The 24,135-nt window shown below is 31.1% G+C and overlaps 5 protein-coding genes across 5 annotated transcripts; 2 read left to right on the top strand and 3 right to left on the bottom strand.

Annotated features, from left to right (window-relative positions):
* The first annotated feature begins 2,391 nt into the window (after positions 1–2,391).
* On the top strand, positions 2,392–5,747 carry LOC129319301 (uncharacterized). The gene is made up of 5 exons (XM_054964326.1): positions 2,392–2,501; positions 2,603–2,687; positions 3,742–3,939; positions 4,456–4,836; positions 5,434–5,747. The coding sequence occupies exons 3-5, from the start codon at positions 3,762–3,764 to the stop codon at positions 5,652–5,654; spliced, it is 780 nt and encodes a 259-aa protein (XP_054820301.1). The 5' UTR covers positions 2,392–2,501; positions 2,603–2,687; positions 3,742–3,761; the 3' UTR covers positions 5,655–5,747.
* Positions 5,748–8,023: 2,276 nt separating this feature from the next.
* On the bottom strand, positions 8,024–12,452 carry LOC129319221 (uncharacterized). The gene is made up of 6 exons (XM_054964220.1): positions 12,143–12,452; positions 10,672–10,953; positions 10,408–10,581; positions 10,211–10,317; positions 9,470–9,780; positions 8,024–8,946 (listed from the first exon to the last, which is right to left on the bottom strand). Exons 1-6 carry the CDS (start codon positions 12,296–12,298, stop codon positions 8,360–8,362), a joined length of 1,617 nt encoding a protein of 538 aa, XP_054820195.1. The 5' UTR covers positions 12,299–12,452; the 3' UTR covers positions 8,024–8,359.
* Positions 12,453–16,721: 4,269 nt separating this feature from the next.
* Positions 16,722–19,137, bottom strand: LOC129320843 (50S ribosomal protein L35, chloroplastic-like). The gene is made up of 3 exons (XM_054966497.1): positions 18,786–19,137; positions 18,399–18,515; positions 16,722–17,028 (listed from the first exon to the last, which is right to left on the bottom strand). Exons 1-3 carry the CDS (start codon positions 19,032–19,034, stop codon positions 16,951–16,953), a joined length of 444 nt encoding a protein of 147 aa, XP_054822472.1. The 5' UTR covers positions 19,035–19,137; the 3' UTR covers positions 16,722–16,950.
* A 1,087-nt stretch (positions 19,138–20,224) lies between these two features.
* LOC129320844 (uncharacterized) lies at positions 20,225–22,539 on the top strand. Its single transcript, XM_054966498.1, has 2 exons — positions 20,225–20,487; positions 20,584–22,539. The coding sequence occupies exons 1-2, from the start codon at positions 20,225–20,227 to the stop codon at positions 20,714–20,716; spliced, it is 396 nt and encodes a 131-aa protein (XP_054822473.1). The 3' UTR covers positions 20,717–22,539.
* Positions 21,511–23,654, bottom strand: LOC129320842 (heptahelical transmembrane protein 2). Its single transcript, XM_054966496.1, has 4 exons — positions 23,432–23,654; positions 23,176–23,283; positions 22,982–23,048; positions 21,511–22,348 (listed from the first exon to the last, which is right to left on the bottom strand). Exons 1-4 carry the CDS (start codon positions 23,611–23,613, stop codon positions 21,632–21,634), a joined length of 1,074 nt encoding a protein of 357 aa, XP_054822471.1. The 5' UTR covers positions 23,614–23,654; the 3' UTR covers positions 21,511–21,631.
* Positions 23,655–24,135: the final 481 nt, after the last annotated feature.

The raw sequence follows: 24,135 nt of genomic DNA, 5'->3' as shown, positions 1-24,135 counted from the left end.
TTAATTAAAAATACAAATATGTAATCAAAAAATTAAAAAATTGTATAAAAATATCAAAATCTAGAACTAGAATTTACAGCTTATGAAAAAAAAATTCTGAATTACTTATCTAAAACATTGATCTAAAATTTAAAAAGAAATAAAGGAATTATGTAATATACACCATTATCAACAGTCATAACTCATAAGGTATTGTATAATTTCCACGTTTTTGATAAAAATTTTAAAAATCAATTATTAATTTTATCACATGACCTTTAGATTAAATAATATACATTAATATTAGAATTAGAGGAAATGAATTAATTGAGGAGTGAAAAATATTATTTATATTACATCGATTAAACAATTTTTAATATAATAATTATAACATGTTTTTTTAATAACGTATAGACCTCATAAAACACATTTATTTACAAACAAGTTCATCAAAATTTAAAAACCATAATCAAGTCCCTTAAAACTTGAGTGTAATTTAAAATTAGGGTGCAAAAATAATAATGTCTTTATTAAAAATACATTACATCAATTAGATTATTTACAATCATTTCATCAATAATTTATAATTATTAATTTAACTTTTTATAATTATAATTTTATATATTCAATAGTTAAATTGATTTTACATTACAAGTTTAATATTTATTATATATGATCACCTCATCAATAATTTATAAATATTACTTTAATATTTTATAATTATAACTTCATATATTGATCATTCATTATTAACGAAATTTAACACAACTACTTTATCAATAATTTATAACTATCACTTCAATATTTTATAACTGTAACTTTATATATAATAGTTAAAGTTATACTTAATTTTTTCTTTCTTTTTTTATAACATTATAACACGACTTATAATTATTGATTAACATTATACTAATTTTAGTTAAAGTTTTTTGCTTTTAATATTGTAGATCTAGTATTGACCCATTATCAGCTAACTAGAGGAGCAAGAAAGAAATATGTCATGTGTTACATTACACATTGGAAGGACTTTGGAAGATCTTAGCCATATAAACAAGTGCACTGCATGATTTATTGAGCTAGTTTTTTTTTTTAAAAAAAAATAATGACCCGCAATAAAATAATATCAAAAATGGATCCAAGTTTTATTGAATCAACAGGACCGAACGCCACCGATTATATGAGTTAATTGTTATGCTCCACATTAAAAAGATTTTAAAATAGTCTTGATTATATAAATGAGTGCACTAGAGCTAATTTTCTAAACAGGGAGTAATGGTCCTAGGCTAAGAGTATGATTTATCTATTCTTATTTCAATTGAATGAAAGTCATTAATATTAATAATTAAATAATACATTCCAGCTCAATTAAATTTAATAAATATTGATTAATCATTAATTAGGGAAACTACGACCATATGACTCTAGCGCAAGGTTTTAAAAATTAGGCTAGACTGAATTGATCGGTTCAACCATGAATCGATGAATCGATCAATGGTTTGGGCCGGTTGATACGTGCAGACTAGGAGGATAATCAAACCAGTTAAGAACCAAAAAAACCGATCGGTTAAGTGGTTCATCCAGTCCATGCTTATTATTTTTTTCTCTCACTCCAAAGAGCAAAACGGCATCGTTCGGCTTTTTTTAACAAAAAAAGAAAGAAACTCTGACCCAGCCTTGAAGCACTCTTCGTCCGCGAATTGCAGTGTTTTAAGAACAGAAAATAGAAACCCAGCAATAAAGAAGAAGAAGAAGAAGAAGAGAGGTTTTCTTGCTGCAAACCATCGCCATAGACGCATTCCTTTAGTCACAAATCAGTTAGATCTGCCCTGAAATTATCAGATCCATGAACGTTCTTCAATAAACGTGTCATCGATGAAATTTAATATTATTAATATTGCATATTAAAAGAGGAGGCGGGAAGAGTTTGGGAAGAAGAAAGATAGGTCTAGGAAAACGAAACATCGTGAAAGAGAAGAAAGATAGGTTTGGAGAGATAGGTCCAGATGTTGCAACCTTGAGAATTTAAATTAATTAAGATTAAGATCTTTGTTGTTAAAAAAATAATATTAAAATATTGTTGGTTTACAGCTTTACTTTCCCAAATAAAATATTATTGATTCTGATTTTTTTTTCATCAAGATATTATTTATCTATCTATTTTAATAAAATTTATTTATAAATAAACGTTATTAAAGTAGATTTAGTGCATTTTAATATTAAATTATAAAATTTATTGATTTTAACTACTATATTTTTTAATGTTTTTTATTAAATAATAAAATATATTATTTTACTTGACCGGTTCATTTTTTTTTGTTAAAAAAAAAAAACTTGCTCTGGGATGTAGATTATAGGTCCCACCACCACAACACAACCTTTAAAAACCCCTCATAATCTCACATAGCTCGCTACTCCGAGGGCAAGCTATCGGGCTGAGCAAGCGAAATACCTACTCTCTGTCCTTGTCCTCGCCGTCGTTGTTCTTCCCTGGACGAGAAACATTTAATCTTTTCTCGCCTTTGGTATGTGATTGCAGAAATCTTGTTCCGATTTTGTTTTCCGACGTTTCTATTTACCGTCGAGGATTTGAGAGACTGACTAGTTTGGATTTTTTCTTGCGCAGTTTTTGGTTCGAAATAGAATAGATTGACGGCACAAGATTTTCTTCGCGCAATCTGGGATTTCTTTGATCTTACTTCGTTTTCCTGGTAATTTTCCTTCGTGCTAGTGATTTTTTCCGGTCCAATAAATATATATGGACTAACAATATTATCTCTCTCTCGAGTTAATAATATGTCAGTGATTTTTTTTTTTTAAATTAGGTTGAAAAAGGATTTTGGTCCCTCCATGTTCAGTTTTAATGTTCTATACTTAATGTAAATACGGGCAGTAATACGAATTTACGATAATAGTTACTCACTACATCTCCTTTATTTTGAAACTACAAGTTATTGTTATGGTATTCAAGAGATCATGAAAATAATCACATTATCATTAAGTGATATCTATAACATTATAGATAACCATAGTCTCAATATTTCTGCTCTTACCTACAAAGCTGGGAATTCAGGTAGATCATGCATATTTAGACTGGCCCAATATTGGTAGGTTTGTTTAGGCCCGGATGTGAAAACAAGTTTTATCCACATAAACCACCGCCGATGTAAAACAGAGAGAGGAGAATTAGATAAAAAAGAGAAATCCAGAGAAATGAGACAATTTAATATTCAACTCAATTTATTCAAAACTAATTTAAATACAATCGAAAAATCCTCAAACTATTTATAGAATCCTAGAAATGTTAAAAGTAATAATAAATCAAATCTTAATCTAATCCTAAAAGATAACAAAGATAATCTAAATTTATATATATCTAGATATTCTATTTATTGAAAATAAAAAAAATCTAAAATGATCGTAAGAAAGATACTAATAAGAAAATCTAATTAAACTCTAAATAATTTAATGGATATTCAATATCTTTATTCAAACAACCCTGATAAAATAATCTTAAATGTCTAAAATAAAATTAATTGAATCTCATTCATATTCCATACACAAATCTTTGCTCTGCCCAGAAATATTTTTCTTCTTAGTTATAAGAAGGAAATAAAGTTGCATTGTGAATTGCGGAATCGTATTACACACGCACTGACACTGCACGGTTATTGTGATGAGTGGTCTTTCGTTAGTCTATTAATGTATGGTCGTGTACTTTGGAGAAGCGTTTACTTAGCAAATTACTACTTGTTAACTGTACAGATAAATTTGTCTGAACAAAAATGAGAAACCGAAAATGGTTCGGGAAATGTGCTTCATCTCCTCAAAGAAAGGAGAGCGAGGCTCAACTCTTGAATCTCGATGATGCACCAATTGCTACGAGACTGAGAAGCAGGGATAAAGAAGTTGAGGCTTCACAAGCTAGGCCCAATGGAGTAACTGGTTCCAAGTATCAAGCAGGTAAATTCAATGCTGTATATATATATATATATATATATATCTGCGGCCTGCTGAAGAAGGGAAATATATAAATGTGACTTGGTGAGTTCCTTAAAAGGTCAACAAATTAAATATAATTAAAGATAACTCTAAAGCATAGAGATTCCAAGACAATTCAGTCTCCACAATGGAATGAGTATGTAATACTTGGGTGTCTTTTGGGCCTTTGAAGTGTTACACATTAAAAGGCTTGTTTGTGTAATCGTTTTATTGTTAATGTTATAGACTTTAGTTAAAAAAAAAAATGGAATGTTAAGCTCGCAACTAGAACATTTGTTTAGAAAAAATACTGTGTCTTATGAGGTGTGCATAATGAGAAAAATGAGTTGCCATATCTTTTTATAAATTATATATATTGCGTGTGTTTAAAATGCCAACCCCCTTTCACACAGTTGCCAAGTCACTTATACGCAAAAGCTTCTTAAAAAAAAAAAAAATCTTGTACAGGCATCTCACTTCTTTTCTTGCTTTCTGCAGATAAAAAAAGTCAACATTTAACGCGTCACAGCAATCGCTCTGAAGTAATGGGGGATAGTGAAGTCCACATTTCATCATCTAGTCTCACAATTGGGCAGAACAGATCAAGGAAACTTTCAGAGGGTCCAAACAAAAGCAACGGAACAAAATCACATTCAAAGAACCATGATTATTACAGAGAGAAACGGATAATTGCCAACAAAAGATTTGGTCAACCTAAGAGTGAAGCCAATAATGCTTCATCTTCTTCTCAAGTTCCGCGAGATCAGAAAATGAAAAATAATGTTAGACTTTCAGAAGAATCTTCTAAAAATAGACATCTAGAAGATGCCGATGACCTGCCTGTTGTGGAACCTCACCCGTGCTATATTAGATGCGAAGGTACACCCTATTTTTGGGTCTTAATTTAACTATATTTCTTCCATGCGAAAAATTAACAATATAGTTTCATATTTTTGCTTCTTAGTCATGTTTTGTGAACTTACATATACATGTATATGACTTAATTAATGGGATAACTAAAGGTACATATCTCACTAGCACCTGAGATTTATCTGGATTAACATGACACACACATAGAGGTGTCTTTAATTTCCAGCAAAGTATTATAACAGTTTTTAAAAAGGTTTTTCTGCTTGTGTCTGTCAATTGAAAAAAACCCAATAGCATGGACAAAAAAAAAAAAGAGAATCACATTGAAGTATCATAAAAAAAAATTAAGTAGGACTTGAATGTAATTCTTCTTGAAAAAGAATTAAATAAATGACTTTACTTTAATTGTTAATAGACCTTATAATAATTAGTGATATTTGAATGTAATTCTTTTTAAAAAAAAATTAAATAAATGATCTTATTTTAATTGTTAATAGATTTTATAATAATTAGTGAGACTTGAATGTAATTAATTGAACTTTATGTTGGTCATTGGACAATTTTTCAAGGTTATATATACATCTAACACCTAGTGGTTCTGTTCAGAGAGTCAACGACACCTACTGGGTTGGACGTGTGAATTATGTGAGAAAGATGTTGCAGTCTCACCCTTTGGAGAACAGGGAGAGGACTCTTATCTTTATCCTGAAGTGTCAGTTTTCCCCTGCGGTCATGTCTATCACAGTTCATGCTTGCAGCGATTTCAGTCTGGCGATCAGGACCTCACTCATGGTCCCTGCGTCTTTTGCCTCAGCTTGTCTTCCTAGTTTTAACTTCTTTTTGTTTATTTCTTCGTTTAATTTCAAAACGATACAATTATTTCGTGCAGAGAGAAATAAAGCAATTATTATGTTTGCCAAGTAGAGGTTTTAATATGTTATGCATATATGCGTCATGTCATTTGGTCTATCATCGTCAAATATTTTCATTTTTCCTATACTTTTTTTTTTTGTAAAGTGTTATGTATTTTGTACTAACAAGTTGAACACTTTAGTCCTTAAATCATTTTTTAAAAAAGCAAAAATTTCTCTTAATGATTTTTTAATTCTTTTGTTTTCTGACATGACATGTTTTTTGTATTAATTTATTTTTAAACTCTTTTTAAAAACATTAAACACCTTAAAGTTTTTTTAAAATAAAATTTAAAAAATATTATTAAAATATTTAAAATTTATTAAGAAAATGAATATTGATTAAGTTTCTTAAATTTTTCATGAGATTTTCTGTAATTTTTTAATCAATTAACTGTTAAATTAATAGATATTTAGAATTGAAGTGTTATTTATTTTTAATCTGTGTTTTCATATAGTGCAATATACTTTCAATTTTAAAATTGACAAATGAGTTACAAATTTAATATGATAATATTAATTTTTATCCATTTATTTGGAGGTTCATTGCCTCCTTTTTAATACAAAGTTATAAAATATTAAAATATTAAATTTGAGTGATACAATATTTTAAAGAAAGATCACTAATTAATCAAAAAGTTATAAAGGATGACCTAAAATATTTAAAGGACTTAATTATTACTCCTCCATTAAAAACGTAAGACATTTTTTGAATGGTTGCATGTTAAAAAATGTAAATTATTTTAAATTTTTAAGATATAATCATTATTTTTTTAAAAAAAAAGTGACCTTATCGAATATGTTACTTTATATTTTTTTAAGATAAAACACTTTATCAAATAGGTGTAAACATAAAAGGATATGATTAGTTTAAAGAAAAATAATTATTTTATTAGAATGAGATTTGATTAAAAATGCTTTATATTTTTTAATGGAGGGAGTATTAATTTTCTTGCTTTTGTACAATTTATTTGAAAATATTAGTTACTATTATTATTTATAAATTTTGCATATATTTACAAGTTATTTATAAATTTTGAAGAAATTAGTTTGAACTATTAATATTTAAAAAAATAATTTATAAATTTTATGAATATTTATTAATAATAATATTTAAAATTAAATATTTTGACTGTATTTTTTAAATTTTATTTTAACAAAACTTTAAGTTTTTATAATTCAAAGAACATGTATTATCAATAAAAAATGGTAGAGTCAATAAAATATTAATGAAGGGTGATTTTTACTCCTTTAAATATTTTAAGAGAAAAAATGCTTAATTTTATTAATACATAGTGTCAAACACGTCTTGAAAGAAAGCACCGTGGGGGAAAAAAAATATTAAACCACTTTAATCCTACAAGGCACGATTGTATAGAGACACGCGCGCGCACACGAAGGTAAAAGTAAGAGTGTAAAAGTAATTATAGGAACTCATGACACGAAACACTCACCTTTACGACCAAAAAAAAAAAAAACAAATGGATATGTACATTTTTTTTATTAATGTATTGTCTGTTTCACTTTGATGAAATCATGTTTGCTGCTAAATTATGTGATTCAATTGCAATACACATAGAGAAGTTATCAACTCCTTTTTTTTCCCCATTTTTTATGGAAATATATAAATTTTTTAGGAATTTGCGTTATTTATGAGTTCTAAACATTAAAATTCATTTTCCCAAATCTTTGGGAAGTATAATACTCAAATTATGGAAAACGCAATCCCAAATTATACATCTATGCATGGTCATATATAACAACTGAAATTATGTATATGTGATTAAATAAGTAATAAAAATTATTATTTCCTTCGATTCTATGTAGTTTTCTTGAAACATTTTCCATTCCCATATATTCCCCCAATCTTTTTTATAAGTTATTTCTAACTAACTAATCAAAATCAAGGTAAGTTAGTTAGAATAATAAAATTACCTTAAAAATAAATCACTTTTCAATTTTACTCTTAAATTTAAAAAAGAATGATTTGATATGTGAAAAGAATTTATTGAGAATTAAAACGTTACACTTCTTTTTAAAATTTGTTAAAATATAGTTCTGGAGTTAAACATTAAAAATGACACACACAAAAAGAAGAAAAAGTGACATATATAAATTATAAAAAAAAAACCTTTTAAAAGATAACTAATAAAAAAGACTATATAATAATGTCGCGCAATTTAATTAAAAAATATTAATGTTAAAAGGTGCTGCAATTTTAAGTCGGAAAAGTTGTCAGGTCCCCATTTTCTGCCCTTTCACAGGGTGTACAAACATATGATTGCTAAAACATATAACCGCACACCTGAGATTTAATTAGATGGCACATATTACATAATTTACTTGCAAGCCGATACACTATTAACGAGATACTGGAGGCAAGACATACGTTACAAAAGTAGCGCGTAAACACCTATAATTACACATTTTTTTACAGGGGGAGCTTTACTAGGACTTCTCATCAAAACAAATTTTCAAAATCCTAGTGGTCGCCCAAGGTAGAAATATTAAGCTTACACGTAGACTCGGAGGCATGATATTACAATGATCAGAAAGCTTGCCATACACCTCCATTCTTGCCCATTTAGAGAAGTGACAAATGATGTCAAACATGAGAAAAACTATCTGGCTTGACTGTCTCCATCCTCTTCTGATATGTTAAACAAGAACTTCGGAAGAGATGCGATTCGTGGGAGATGGAGAAGCAAATCTCCGAACGAATCTTTCCTGGACATACTGGTTGCCTGCTTACCATCACAAACATCCTTCGTGTCCTCTTCAGAAACCTTAACATATGTGGTGCTTTCGTTGTCCCGTGTCGATACAAGTGTGTGGTTGAGTTGAATATCTGATCCACCTTGAGAGCCCTGAGCAGTGGATGCATCGGTTATATTTGAGTTCTGCAAAACTGAAGGGTCCTTTTGCAGAAGGCAGCAGAGAGAATTGACCCTTGACATAAGCGATTTCTCATCTGAGTCTGCTGTAACTTGATTGTCATTGAGCAGTTGTTGTGTGATGTCTTCGAGAATATCCTTGTACTCTGGTCTTCCAATGGAAAAGGTTGGATTCTTGGAGGTTATTTGTTCTGAAAGGCACTGTTCGATATGGTTCATAAAATCACTCATCGACATAGAAGGGTGGAGTCCAGGAAATATTATCTGATCCAAATTTCCTGGGTGCTTCGAATCGGTTTCAGAACTTCCACTCCCTTCAATTGCAAGAAAGTCCATCACTTAATATGGAGAAGACAGAAATAATTAATGAAAAATAAAACACCAACTAAAAGCATGCATGAACACAAACAAAAGTCAGCTTTAGAGATACGAAGGCCGCCTACAAAAATGGACTAGTAAAAAGTTACAGAAATGAGTCAACTGGCTAGTCAGTTGTAGTTCATCAAGAAGCCAAGCATGTAGACACTAGACAGACTGTCCATTGATGACATCCGCATCATATCCATAATGTCCATTGATGACATCAGGGACATGTAGATATGGGAAATCCTAAGGGAGATTGTCAAGTTAGACCATGTAGAGCTACTAAAAAGCCTGAAACTGCATTGGTAACGGAGGTCCTCCAGGAAAGAACTTGGCATTTCCATTGTGTTCTTATTATGAAGCCAAGTGATGTGATTTTATTGTGTGGCTCTTCTTTTTATGTCTTACTTTCTCAATGCTAGGGCGTGTCGGAATTATGAGAGAACAAAAAAGTGAGCCAAATTCTTTTAGTACCTGAACTGGGGGAAGGTGCTTCTTGCGATTGATGATCCAATGTCATGACAGGATAATCATTGCGTTCAATCTTAAACGATGATTGGGATGCGTGAGGTGACCCTCTGTGCTGAAAACAAGGTGCGGCAGAAAATTGGTCGAGATCTTTGAGATTGCTGGGGTCCTCTAAAGCACAAGGCCGTGAATCAAAGTGGGGTGAATCCAAAATTATCTCTGGCTGCCGGCTTAAGAAATTGAGACGCACATCACACTGAATAAGCTTCTCAAAATGCTTGGTCAACATCCCCTGGGGGCATTGCAGAAAATGCTGCCTAAAAATAACACAAGATGGACTTTATAAACATCATGACCTCGAAAAATGTAGGAAAACAAGGACTTTGATGAAAAATGCAATCATAGAGCAAACTTAAATTGCTATAGGTAATAAAAGATGCCTTCCAATAAACATCAACACTAAATAAAAGAGCTTTAAAAAGTATATATTGTCATGACATCGTTCCAGATAACAGAAAGAACCCCTTAAAAAAATCCTATATCACATTGCAACTAGAACTCTCTTCTTTTATACAAGACAGGACAACATTCTCAGAATTCCCAATCGTAGCAGATGTTCAAGGTCAATTACACGCCATATTTCCTACCGAACTTAAATATCCTACATGGTTGTCCAATTAAAACCAAAAGATGAAATATAAGCCCCATGTCCACATATCAGAGGATAACAGTGAATGCATAATATACCTATGCTTGCTAGCCTGTCCATCAGTAAAATCAGACGTTGCCTGCCACAGTGTATGCTTTCTAGGTTGAGGATTAGTCTCCCTGAAGAAAAGAGGTTGTCTAGCAAGCTGCAACACACAAACGGACAAATGACTCACTGAAATATAATCCAGCATAAGTCTTTGTATCTATACAACAAGTGGCAAGCTATAAATTACCACAACAGTCAATGTGCTAGGTCCATTGTCAGGACAATTTGCCTTAACTGCCATGATGTCTGACCACTGAATTTCTATTTTGCTCTTAAGCCCACCTTCAAGAACTTCCCAAACAAGCTTATGTTTAGCAAAGTAACACTTTGCCACTAGGTCACCCTCATATCTTGACTTACACTGCAACAGATAGAATTTTCAGCCAGGCCAAATTAATGGAAAAAGAAGATTGTCTAAATAAAGGACAAACATGTCGCATCTTAAACATACCTCCCAAGAACCAATTCTTAAAAGTGAAGCTGGGAAATTTGAAGCCTTAAGCTTGTCAGTAGTACCAGATGCAGCAACACCTCCACTCTCCTGCTTCACTCCAGAGCTTACAGTTTCATTTTGTGTACTTGCAATAGATATACTACCTTGGGAAAGCTTCATCTGGATCAAATCTAACAGTGAAGGGCTCTTCCTAAGGCGCAAACCCAAAGGGCTAGGCTCATCAAGAATATTGAATGGGGAAGGAGAGCTAATAGATGCATGTGTTGAAGCACTCAGTTGCTAACCAGTTGGAGAGATCATGCACAAAATGAAAAGAAGTTTCAAATAAGCATATTAAATTTACATCCTATAGATTGGAAACAAAAAACTCCCAGTTAGAAAGTAGTAAAAGGATTCAGATAGTTCTTGTAATCAAAGTGCATGTTCTAATATCTTAGCCATATAAATATGCAGTTGACAGTGACCTCTGAGTCTAGCGCCAACAGCTTTGCCACCAAATCTCACATGTTCAAACCATTAGATCTTCATAATGGCAAGTGAACTTGTGAGAGTGAACCTTGTTTAGGAAAAGGAAGATTTTATCATGATCTCCCAAAATAGTTTAAATATAGTACATGAATATTGTCAATCATAACTATTTCATATTTTATATCAATATATAATACAAAATTTGTAGCACGCCACAGTTCATTTTTTATTTTTTAAACTCCATGCAATGTGCTATAAAAGGTGCCTAGTGAAATAACTTATACAGGCAAGACCAAAAGACAATTAAAGCCTCAAAAGGCATGCCATATACTGCTATATAGATGTATAAAAGAAACACAGAAATCTTTCCGTCATAGTGACAACTAAGTACAATTAGGACTTTCCAATTACTACCCAAAATGTGGAACGATATTCAAAATTCAATAGAGACTTGTGCCAATACCAAATAGGATGATTTTTGTAACTAGTTGACAATAGAATTGTAAACACGTATCGGCGTCATCCACTAGATTTTGGCCAATAAAATTGCATATGAAGTAAATACTAAATAGGTGGACAATCAGAAATTTTCTTCCGGGATACAGGAATTTACAGAGCAGCAATAACCACCTACGAAATCAGTTGAGATTTTATAAAAAGAAAAATATGAGCATAACTCTTATAAAAGACCCTACAACATCAATAAGTTGCCAGTGAGAACAAAATAGTTGGAGAATGATAACAAGAACTACTTCATAAGTTCCCGGTCTTCCACTCTCAAACAAAGAAGATAAATGACTATCCCAGGCTGAACAACAAATACAGGAAGCCATACACACGATCTTCCGATGTTGATTACAAATTCAGATCATTTTCAGCAACCAAACAAACTAAAATTAAAAATGTGCCAACAAAAACCTGAATTAAATTAAAATAAAACCATTAAAATGTGCCCAAAAAAAAAAACCTTAAACGAATATAAAATCAACTAGTTCCAAACCTCTAATTGATCAGATGAAGGTTTTAGACGTTTGCGAAGAGACCCATGCTCTTCTTCCAGGGGGTCCTCGATCTCCAACTTCACCGGTACCTTGTCAAGGCACGGTGCCGTTTCAGAGCCAGAAAGCAGATTCCCGGATTTCATCAGCTGAACCATCAATACTTGTAACAAACAATAAAAGAGCAGCGAAGAAATGCCAGGATTTCAACGAGCCCAAGAATCGAAGCACGAATTAAGTAGTAGTCATAAGGAGGTGGCTTGGAAAAGACCGGAGATTCCAAAAACCCTAAATATATTAAAAGAAGGAGGAGGTGGATTTGGAACCGTAATTATAATATTTGATGATTCTTCTTGAAAAGATGGAAAGACTACCGCGGGCACGTGATGAATGTGTGGCGCGTGCGTGTCAGATTCCATAATTACCGAAAACACCCTAATGTTTTTTGCAACTATTTTATTGGTCTTATTTGTAGGGAAAAAAAAAATCATATTTACTCTCTTTATTTAAAATATAAAATATATTTTAAAAAATTAAATATTTAAAAATATAAAATATTTTTAATTTTTTAAAATGTAATTATTTAATTTTATATTTATTGTAGAGTATTTGATAGTGATAAATATAAAAAAATAAGGTTAGATTAAAAATAAGTAATTATTTTATTAAAATGAGATTTGATTAAAAAAAATTTTATTTTTAATAAAAAATATAAATTATTTCATTTAAAATAAATTTTTTAAAATTTTAAATAAAGTTAGTAAATTTTAAAATTTCTCTCCATCTTCTAGAATCATCATGTTAACGAAATTGGATAAGACGCCATTAGCTTGGAGGTTTTTGTCATTTCATCGTGCTTTGTCGGGACGATGATTTGATGGACATATGTGGGTCCTATCTTTCGCTTTAAATGACGGCGGTGTCGGTGTTTGGTTTGGTCTAACATTTTTAATTTGACGGCCAAAATTAAAAGGAGATTTTTTTAAAAAAAAATGGATTGGCGTTATTTGAGTTATAAATTTTTTATGGTAAAAATCTTGTATTAACAGCTGGCCATGGAAAGAGATCTTGTATTAATAAAGATTAGTTGATGGTTTTGTCATGTTAATTAAACCTGGACAAAAATACTACCATGTGGCCGATATCAGCAAAGTAAATATTTTAAAAATAATAATATGTTAATAAATTTTATTCCATATTTTACTTTTCATTATATTATTTTTTAAATATATTTTTTATCTCATTCCCGTATTAAGTGTAGAGTATTTTTAAACATTTATAATTTCAAAAAACGAGTTTTCAAATTTTATTTAATTAACTTTATTGTTATGTGCAATTTAAAAAAATTATCTTATAAAGTGGGACAGAATGAACAGAATATTTAATAATCATCTATGTTAAGTGTTTCTTTTTCATTATGTATTTACTTATGCTGTTAATAAATAAAAGATAATATAAATTTCACCAAGTTTCATTTATCTTAGGGTAAATGATCATATTATTTTATGAACGCTAGGTTCGATAGTACATAAACTTTGAACTTGTTTATTGTATAAATTATTTCTTTAACTTTTAAAAATAGTATAATTTAACTCTTACCATTAACAAAGATTGATTTTGATCATTAATTGACTAGAAAATAACATAAAAAAATCTTACAAATTACCAAAAAAATAAAAAAATCACAATAAAGGACCTAAGATAATAGGCAATGACTCAAAAAAATAGAAAAAATGACCAGAAAAAATTTTTAAAATTTGAAGTCATTCTTTAATTAATTAATAGTTAAAGTGAATTTTTGTTAACGATAGCGGCCAAATTATATCATTTTTAAAAGTTAAAAAAATTTATAATAATAAACAAATTAAGAGACTATGTGTTTCTGGATCTAAAATTTAAAAAATAATTTATTCATTTATTATTGATCTTATAACATATAAAAGAGTTTCTATTCGCTGTTCGATATAAGCATAAGCTGATATTCTTTGTGAGAAAGAGAACACATAACTGTGACTTTGATACTAATTGTTGGATTAAATATTTGAGACTAGACTAAAACCTATACCTAGTAATAATTGTGATATTGTTCTTTTAATATGACCTTTTCAATCCAAATATCACGGTTCAATTTGACTCCCACCCTTTCTCAAGCACTGCCAAGGTAATATGTTGCCTCATCCAGCAACCATATTTGTTATGGTTTATGGGGAAAATGAAAACGCTATGCTCTGCAATATTAAAAATTTAGGCATTTTATATTCAACATTTTATATCAAATGGATGAATTAATTACACCATCTCATTAATTGATGAAGTCGTTTACATTTTTTGCCATAAATAAAAAATAAGGCAATGGCACATTTATTTTTTTAAAAAATATTATTAAAAAATTGTTAATTCATCTTGTTTCATATATAATTACTTGTGACATATTTCCTCGTTCTGTCATAGTCATTTTTATAATACAATAAACAAATAAAATATAATATCTCCTCCATTACTATATATATATATATATCTCATGGTCAAGTCACTAGATAACACAAACAAATTTAACAAATGATTTTAAATTAAAGTTTTTTGTCTTTAGCATGCCACTAAAATATCTGAAGGTCTAAGCTGTGGACGAAAAGAAGTTTCATCTAAGTTAGGTGAATTTGAACATTAACCAATTATGGTTAAATGTATAGGCCAAAACTATCGACATCTTCTTTTGTCGCAATCACAAGAAGGAAAAGCCGAGAATGATTCTCATTGATGATGTTGACATTAAATAAACTAGATACTTTTTCCGCGTCAATACACAATTTGTCAAGTTAAGAAAAAATTATAATAATTAACTATTAAATTGATTTTTTTTTTCCAACAGAGAGTATAAATTTCTTTATCGTCTAAACTCTGTTTCAGGGGGAAAAAAAAGTATTAACAGGTATAAAAAAAATTTGAAAATATAAAAAGAAAAATGATGCAGGCAAGCTCAATAAAATACTGTGGCAAGAGTTGATGTTAACAATTATAATGAAATAGAACAATTTTTTTTATAAATTTTATATTATACATTGATGATGCCTGATATGTTGTTGCTTAATCTCATCAAATATTCAAATAAATAGAAAAAACATAAATGCTTGTAAATATCTGGGCACGTTTTTATTGGGGTTTTTGGCATTTGTCGAATAGAAGCGGCTGCTCTTGATACGATAGAAACAAAATAATTTTTAGCAATTAATTTGGTGGCCTGGTACAGAAGTTAAATAGGAATTGTTTAGATATAAAGTTATTTTTTAAAAAAATATGAATATTTTTCTAATCAATGCGAAAATATAAAATTTATAATAAACTACAATTTGTAGCACATTCTAGAATTTTTTTGAATCCTTAATATAAGAGATTTGGTCAAGTATTAATTACATTTTTTTCAATATTACCCTTGTATAAGCTCATTAATTATAAATGAGAATGTAATGCAATCTTGAATTTTTTTTCATTAAATAGGAGTAAAATTAAAAATTTAATTTATTTTTAAACAAAGTTAATAATTTAATCACGTCTATTTAATTTCAGTAAAATAATTAAAAATGTTTTAATAAAGATGGAAAAGAGTACAACTTATTTTTCAAATTGCATGCCATATATATAGGGTTCCAATATAAAATTATTAATTGAGATAAAAACATATAATAAACCATACTATATGATCATTACTCAGATTATGGGCATGATCATTACTCTGTTTATGTGCTGTAAAAGAATAACTGTTTAAATGCATAAACAAGTTCAAGTTATTGTTATTGCAGATGCTTTTTCATTAATCGATTCTAGGCTCTAAACTACGTTTTAAAGGAATTTGATTTACTCTTGCTTTTACCTATCGATTCTATCCATTGGCATATTAATGGCGTGTGAAATTTTAATAACGCAAATATGCCCTTATGTATCTGTGCATGGCTTGTGGTTTCTGGAAAGTGAAAATTATCCACACACACACACATAAATATATATATACTGTTTTTTCCTCCTTGCAAAAACGTTTGCAACATCATCATGCTCCTGTTGCTATTGAAACGTGGTCTATCATGCAGATTTTTTTAAATAATCTTGAAATTTAAATAATATAGGAAATAAACTATGTATAATTATACACAATTTAAAAAAAATTAAAAAAATATATATGCAGAATCATGTCCTTAATTTAATCAGGAATATAAGTTAAATAATATATTTTACCCTACTTGTTAAAAGTTGAATAAATTTAATAATATTATATATAACTTTATGAATATTTTAATTTTCAAAAGTAACATATTTATGATAATTTATATATCTAAAATTAATTTTGATTAAATCATCCAAATATTTTTAATTTTCTTAAAATTAATTTCATAAAAATAATATACAAATATAACCATGTTATAACGTAATTAATTATAATTAAAATTAATCATATTAATTATTTTTTTATAATTAATTATACTTAATTGAAATTCAAACGGACCCTTAACCTACACCAAATGTCCTGTCATGGTGTACCGATATTCCAATAAAGCGATAAAAAAAAAACACACGATTTTTACTTGAAAATTAAAACAACTGAAGCAAGTGTGCGATTCTCATCACCTCACGGAATGAATCATCAGCCAAAGCGCAGTCTCAAACACTAATGAAGTTGCTAAAAGCGCTTGTTACAAGATTTGGCCATTTGTTAAATTAATTTCATCACAGGCTTATGTTACTCTGTTTGGGGGGGAAAATAGAAAGCAATTCGGAGGAGGAGGAGGAGGAAGTTACAACAAACAAACATAACCTCTTCTTATGTAGCCTGTCTGTTCACTTTAAGATAAGGCAAGGCTCCAATCACATTATCATAATCACTCCTGCTGACGGGATGCTGTAAATGACCAAAAACAGAGTTAGACCAGAGAAAGTGAGCCTGATGATTTCTAGTGGCATTATATAGAGCAAAATACTCATGGTGATCAAAGATAGAAAATTCTACGGAGGCAAAATTTCCGGTATAAACAACTTCTCCAAGTCTTGAGCAATCATTTGAATTGAAATTGCCTCCATAATTCATAAGGTTTAACTGTCAAGTGAAGGCTCATGAATAGTCTTGTTAAATCTCCAAGACGCACTCGCACAAAAACCCATTGGGCTTCAAGTCTCTGGACACAGCACAGACAATATCTTGTAGTGGAACTTTATTTTCAATAAACGAATGAGGGTGAGAAGGATCACACTTCCAACCACTTCGTCAGGAATCTTTGATACTAATCCAAAGATTATTTTTAACTCGAAGCAATCGATTTGAGAGCCATGGTGGTGAGGTAAAGCACTTCAATAATCGAAGTCCCCTACTAACCTCTGTCACGTTATTAGTTGAATATCTTTTGATGTTTAGACAAGAAAAGATACACATTAGTAGTTACAATAGAAGGTTCATTCTGCCAAAACCAAGCTTGTTTGAACTAAAAATCATAGCACAGAGCATTATACCATAGGTCCTTCTCCTTCATTCATTCCTCAAGTGAAGTCAAAAAGGAAGAGAAGGAATCGCAGAGAAACTAGCCCACGTACTTTTTCTTCGAAGCCCAGAGGGCCACTCGCATTATCTTAATCCCACAATGAGAGGAACTCTCAACCAGAAAATAATCCCAACCCAAAGCAAAAATGTTGACAAGACATTAGTCATCATGACCAAAAAAACAAGACATTAGTCCTAAACAAGGTCATCCAATTCTTGAGGTCCAAAGAGAACAAAATAACTTCTTGAAACAGATTCTAGTCTTACAGTACCAGCAAACTATGGCAATGAATAACCAAGGTGACTGCAACCTCGCCTTATCTGATAGCTCGAAAAGTGTACTAGCAGTCATCTTACCACGGCTGACCATCTAGTTAATAAAAACTTTAAGATTCATCTAGTTCATATGTTTTGGTAACGAAGGGTAGGGCACAAGACTAAGAATTATCAGGATCAAAGATCTTTAAAGTCCAGATTACAAGTGTATAGGAACTAGTTAGAAGAGTATATATAAAATTTATAGAGGTAAGCCACAACTAGTCAAATGGTAAATGAACTGTACAGCGTTCCAAGCTGAACTCTGCAATCAATTGCCTTGTTTAAACAATCTCCAACCTAACTAGAATGAACTCTAAAACCCCTCAAAATGAAGTTGAGATGAACTTGTGATCAGTTAAAGAAGCAGTCCACTTTGATAATTCAACTCTTAAAATAGACGAAGTTTAAACAAATCTCACCATTTTTGAGAGCCGTAATTTTCTCTCTGTGTTCTTCTTGGCCAGCAAATGCTGCTTTCCAGCTCTCCTACGCACAATTTTTCCTCGACCTGTCACCCTGAATCGCTTTGCTGATGCCTACTAGCGAAATTCAAAATTTACACGGACACATTTTTCAATTACAAATCAGAAAAAATATTTTTAAAAAATGTCCCCAATAATAAATGCCATTTCCTCCAATCCAATTTATGAGCAATCCACAGAAAAATTGTGAATTGTAAGAGTAATCAGCTAGCATTAGACTTAGCTTCTCTTTGCCCTTACCTCCAATGAACTAAAATTGAAATAAAAACCGTAAAACCCCAAATCACAAATAAAAGCGAGAATGATGGAAAGAGGAAGAGAGACCTTGTGAGTTTTCATTTTGTAGCCTTTAGCGGATACGACGGTGAGAGGCTGAAACCTCTGAGGGTGAGGCGTTAGCGAACATAGCTTCTGTGGAAGAAGTGAGGCAACCCCAGAAATGCTACTAGACGAAGAAAATTTCAGCGGCTTCGCATTGTTCAATGGAGCGAATTGAAGTGAACCATGAGAAACACGAGTCGTAGGAGAGGTCAAACGAAGGCCAAACGACAGCGTCGTAGCCACATACGCCATGGCTCAGGGGAAATTCATTCTTCCTGCAGAGTCTCTGGATAAAAGCTGGGCAAGAGGCCCAGCCGCTAGAAGAGGAACTGAAGTCATTGCCCCTCCATGGTCTCTGATGCAAATTACAAAAATATATTTTAATTTAATACATTAAATAATTCACTGGATATAAAAATTTTATTCAGTTTTAAATTTTGTCAAGCAATTCGAAAGAATTTCTAGCAACGTTTCATAGTTTGATATCCAGGAATATTACTGCATAACTATACGTCAGTATTTATACATTATAAATTAAAATTACTATATGCAAAATTTATAACGTATTCATCTTGGTACTTGTGTGTTAAGAAAACATAACTTATTTTTTAAATTTTAATATAATTAATAAATAAATAAATTTATTTTTTATTAAAATTTAAAATAAAAATTATAAATTTTTAAAATTTAAAATTTAACATTTAAGATCTAATTTAAATTAAAAAACCTTTTTATTAATAATTAAAAAATTACTGTAGCGCAATAAAAATTGTAAATTTATAGATGTAGATGACTAATTTCAAAATTTTTAATCATAAATAATAATTTAATCCTTTAAAATATTCTAATTCTAATAAAGTTTTTATAGACTTTTTTATTAATAATTTTTAGTAAAAATATTATTTTATTTTTGTAAAAAATAATAAGCTTCAATCATAACTTTTGTTTAATGAATTGTAACTTTTATTTTATAAATTATAAGAGTTGAATAAAAAATCATAACTTATTGAATTTAACATCTGTCATTAAAAAACTCCAATCATAACTTTTATTTTAAAAATAATAATTTTTATTCTGTGAATTACAAGAGTTGAAATAAAAAATTATAATTTATTAAGTGTAATTTTTATTATTAAAAAAATTAAATAACAAATTCTATTCATAATTTTTATTCAAAAATATAATTTTTTTAAAAAATTATAAAAATTAAAGAAAAAATTATAAATTATCAATAAAGATAAAATAATTTTTTTAATTTAAAATTTATTAACAAAAAAATCTGTAAAACTTTAGTGTAATTATATCATTTTGAGATATCATATTAATATTTATATAATTCAATTTTATTATCAATTTTATTTTTTTAATTGTAAGAGCATTATATTATTAAATTAAAACAATTATGAAATTTTCACTTTTATCCTGAATTCAAGTATCAGGCGATGAAGTCTGAAAAGTTGGAACTTGGAAGTAGAGGAGAGGAAATGCTAATGCCGGTGAGTTGCGCCGTCTTTACCAGCCTTACTCCTTCTTATCCACCTGTAAACGAAAATGGCAGAAAAATCAGAAAAATTTTCGCCAAAAAGAGGGATTTACAAGAGAAACCCACGACCCACCAAAAACCCTTATTCCCACTAAGTCTTTCAAGATCCATTCTTTCTCGCACGGCCATTGCAGTATTCGGATTGGGGTTCATAGATGCCGGGTTGGCTTTTTTTTTTTTTTTAAAGCTTCCTTTGCTTTGAGCAGAAATTGAAGTTTCTTAATTTGACTCATTTGTATGCTTCACATGTTGTTTCAGGTACAGTGGAGACTGGTCGAGGATTGGAGTGATTACCCCACAGACTGAAGAATTGCTAAAGATTGCGGCATTTGCAGTGGTTCCCTTGTGTGTCTTTCTCATTCTCTCTATCTCCAAAGAACCAAGTTCTTGAGATTTTCGGTTTGATGTCATTAATTTACCTGTAAATCATCAACTGTTACTCCTTTTAACTGCTGTTTGATTCCTTTAAAAAAAAAAAAATCATCCACTGGTATTTATCTATAAAGGTGGAATTATCAAGAATCATATTGATGTCTGGTTTAGTGATCGAGTATATTTTTTCATGGCTTTAATTATTTTTAGCTGCAGATTAGGAGAAAACGATGTCCTTTAACTATTTGGAGACACAGGGGAAGACATGCTATCTAGCATGTGCACTGGAAAACCTGATGTCTCATTCTTATGTTGTTTGCTTTGATTTCATAGTAAATGTATTTTGTTTCCAGAATTGATGTATCAGGCATCAAACAAGTGCTAGGTGTGTGTAATAATAATACTTATGTTGTTTGTGAAAATTATATTTGAATTGTTAGACATGAAGGGATGACTAGTGAATTTGTGGGTCTGTTTTGGGGTCAGTTGGATTTGGCTAAATGCTGTGTTTAAGAAACCGGACTAGACTAGTTGGTTTGATGAGTTAAACTTGGAAGTGGCCATTAATCCGGTCTTGTAGAGACCAAGGAACCGGTGGTTGAGTGAAGTCATGAACAGATCAATGAAGCGGGCAAAACCGGCTGAAAGCAGAGGGAAGAAACACCAGAAACCTTTCTAGATATTGAGCCATGGAATGATCATCATACTCATAAGCTTCTAAAAGTCCTCATATGCAGTCTATCTAAAAAAAAAAAAAAAAACTCATATACAGTAACAATTGATAACTGCTTTTAATTTAATAATTGGTTATTTCTTTCTAGGATCATAATGCAATTATACCGCAGAATGGATTGCTAACTTAAAAAATACAGACACAGGATACAACAGACAACTATATGCAGGGTATCTACGCATAAATTGGTGTCACAACCTCTTATGATATGAATATCTGACGTGTGCCAATAAACTTAGATAAATTTGCACAGGTTGGCGATAACCTTCGGAAATCCAACATAACTAGAGTGGCAATACTGTGTGCAAGCGCTCCAAGAACAACAAACACATGAAAAATCTGATGACTGTGCCCTGCAATATCAAATGCTCCAGGCATCCAACGCTCTGGCATTCTGCTGATATAAAACGCAGCACCTGTGACATAGAGAAAAGCCATGGCAAGTTCATACCCAATTGCAACAAATATATACGGGTTGCTCCGGTGGAGGACAACAGCATGAGTCGCCGGAATGACACCTAAGAAGGCCATGGTGAGGAATAAGGAGGTTCTTAAGGATCGAAACTGAGGCGCAGAGAGAGCAGGGGAGAGAAGGGCAATGATGGCGAGGGCTCCAAGAACAGAGATTGAGGTTAGATAGAAGAATCTTGTGGTGGGGCTGCAGAAGAAGGCGTAGTAAATGGGGGGATAGTAGGAGGAGACTATCATGAGGGAGATACCGGCATAGTCTAGACGCCAGAAGAAGAGGTTGAAGCGTTTGGAGTGGCATGCAAAGAGGTGGGACAGAGAACTGCAGATCAAGCAGGTCATTGCTCCAGCTAAGAAAACAAACCATGGCCACCTGGGAATTTGTTCTGCACCATGTTCTTTGAGGTTGTCAAGGATTGACGACTCCGAAATGTGTCTTAAATGGGATTCCTAGAAGGATAAAAATAATAAGGTGAATAAAATAATTAACGTCCGTTGAATTTGTTATCAGGTCAAAATTATCCACACTTTTCAAGAATGTATGAGAAATAATAATCAGGATGATATATAAGGTGAATAAGAATAATGTAGGCTATGTATATGTGCGTGTGTGTTGAATAAATGGATCTTTGTTTGTGATGTGTTGAATGAGCATGACCGCCCTGCAGATTTCTTAACTCGAAAAGTTTGCAATGATAAGAGTAAAGCAACATTTACTAAAAGCTTTGTGCTGTCAGCAAACGTGTAAGAAACAAATGCTTTGAAGTAATGACAAAAGAACACATGTTCTAAACACTTGAATGAAAACCAAGTGATCACAGAGTGAGCACGTAAAGGAACTAATTTCGTCAAAGTGCTTGTGGCACCAGGAAGCATGTTTCTTCACTATTGATAGTTGACAAGTTTCAACTTTTTTCCATTTATATGTGTCATCCTTGCATGGAAGTCGTGTTCAGATTTTTATATCATCTCAAAATAGGGGAAAAAAAGTATAATCTAAAATATGAAACTTCAATTTGTACGATATTTATTATTGTTTAACCGAATTAAAAATTTCACAATAATATAGCAATTTTAACTAACCGGGAATGAGTAGCCACCTAAGCAGGTACTCTCGTTCGTCGGCGTCAAGAAACCTACCGCCGGAGCTCTGTTCCGCCGCCACAATCCTCCAAAGTGAGATGTTATTAAATATTAATTCCCTGAATCATTCATCATGCCCCCAAAACAACCGTAAACAAACAACAAAATGACGCAGAGGTCCTCCGCAACAGTACCTGGAGTAGCATAAGGACTTCGAGACCCAATCAAGGAGCCCGATCTGATCCGTCTCCGTCGAGCTGATCACCGTCAATGCTACGAATATCTGAAAACCGATTAAGTGCCTGCATAAACAACCACATCGATCCAACTCCGGTCAATCCAAACGGCTCCGTATTTTAATGACACAATTCACTAATAATCCCGACTGCTATATCGGAATATGCTAATGAGATCGAAGAAGAAGAAGAAGAAGAAGAAGAGGTAACGTACGTCCAAATGTTGAGGGTCTCGTTGTGCCATGAGAAGACGCTCCACAAAATGTGCTTCAGAGGCCATTCCGATCGGTAATAGTCCAAAATAAACTCGTTGTCTTGCAAGTATTCCGGCAATTCATGAAACTTGACCAGTCGGCGTTCAAAGTTCTTCGTAGGGTTCTTCGCTTTCACTACCATATTAATAATGTTGATTCTTATTGTTCAGTTTCGCGCTTTCTTTCGCGATCGACTAGTCAAGACTTGAGCTTTGAAGCTCCCTCGACTCTTCATTTATAATATTACATTCAAAGAAACCAACAACGACGAAGTGACGTGAAATAAATAAATATGAAGAAGGATAATTCATAGTTTTATATATTCAATATATTCTTATTTTATTAAATTAAAATTAAAAAATTTAAGTTATTAATGATCATTTTATTAATAAAGACAAGATAAAAAGAAATTGCACTAATAAATATAAATAATATTTAAAAAATTCACATGTAGTGATTTTATTTTTTAATCTGGACATGTTGATTGGAAGCAAAGATGTGGAGCATAAAAAGCTAGCCATCTAAATTGCATCCAATAAAATTTATCATATATACAAAATATCAAATAGAAAAATATAATTTTTAATCCTAATATTTTCATTAATTATTAATTTAACCTCTGAATTTTGATTCTAAGTACAACTTGATCATTATAGTTTAATGA

Source organism: Prosopis cineraria, unplaced genomic scaffold (genome assembly GCF_029017545.1).
Source record: "Prosopis cineraria cultivar Desert tree isolate PC_DT_omini unplaced genomic scaffold, ASM2901754v1 PC9, whole genome shotgun sequence".
NCBI lineage: Eukaryota > Viridiplantae > Streptophyta > Magnoliopsida > Fabales > Fabaceae > Prosopis > Prosopis cineraria.
This window is presented reverse-complemented; position numbering and strand designations above follow the sequence as displayed.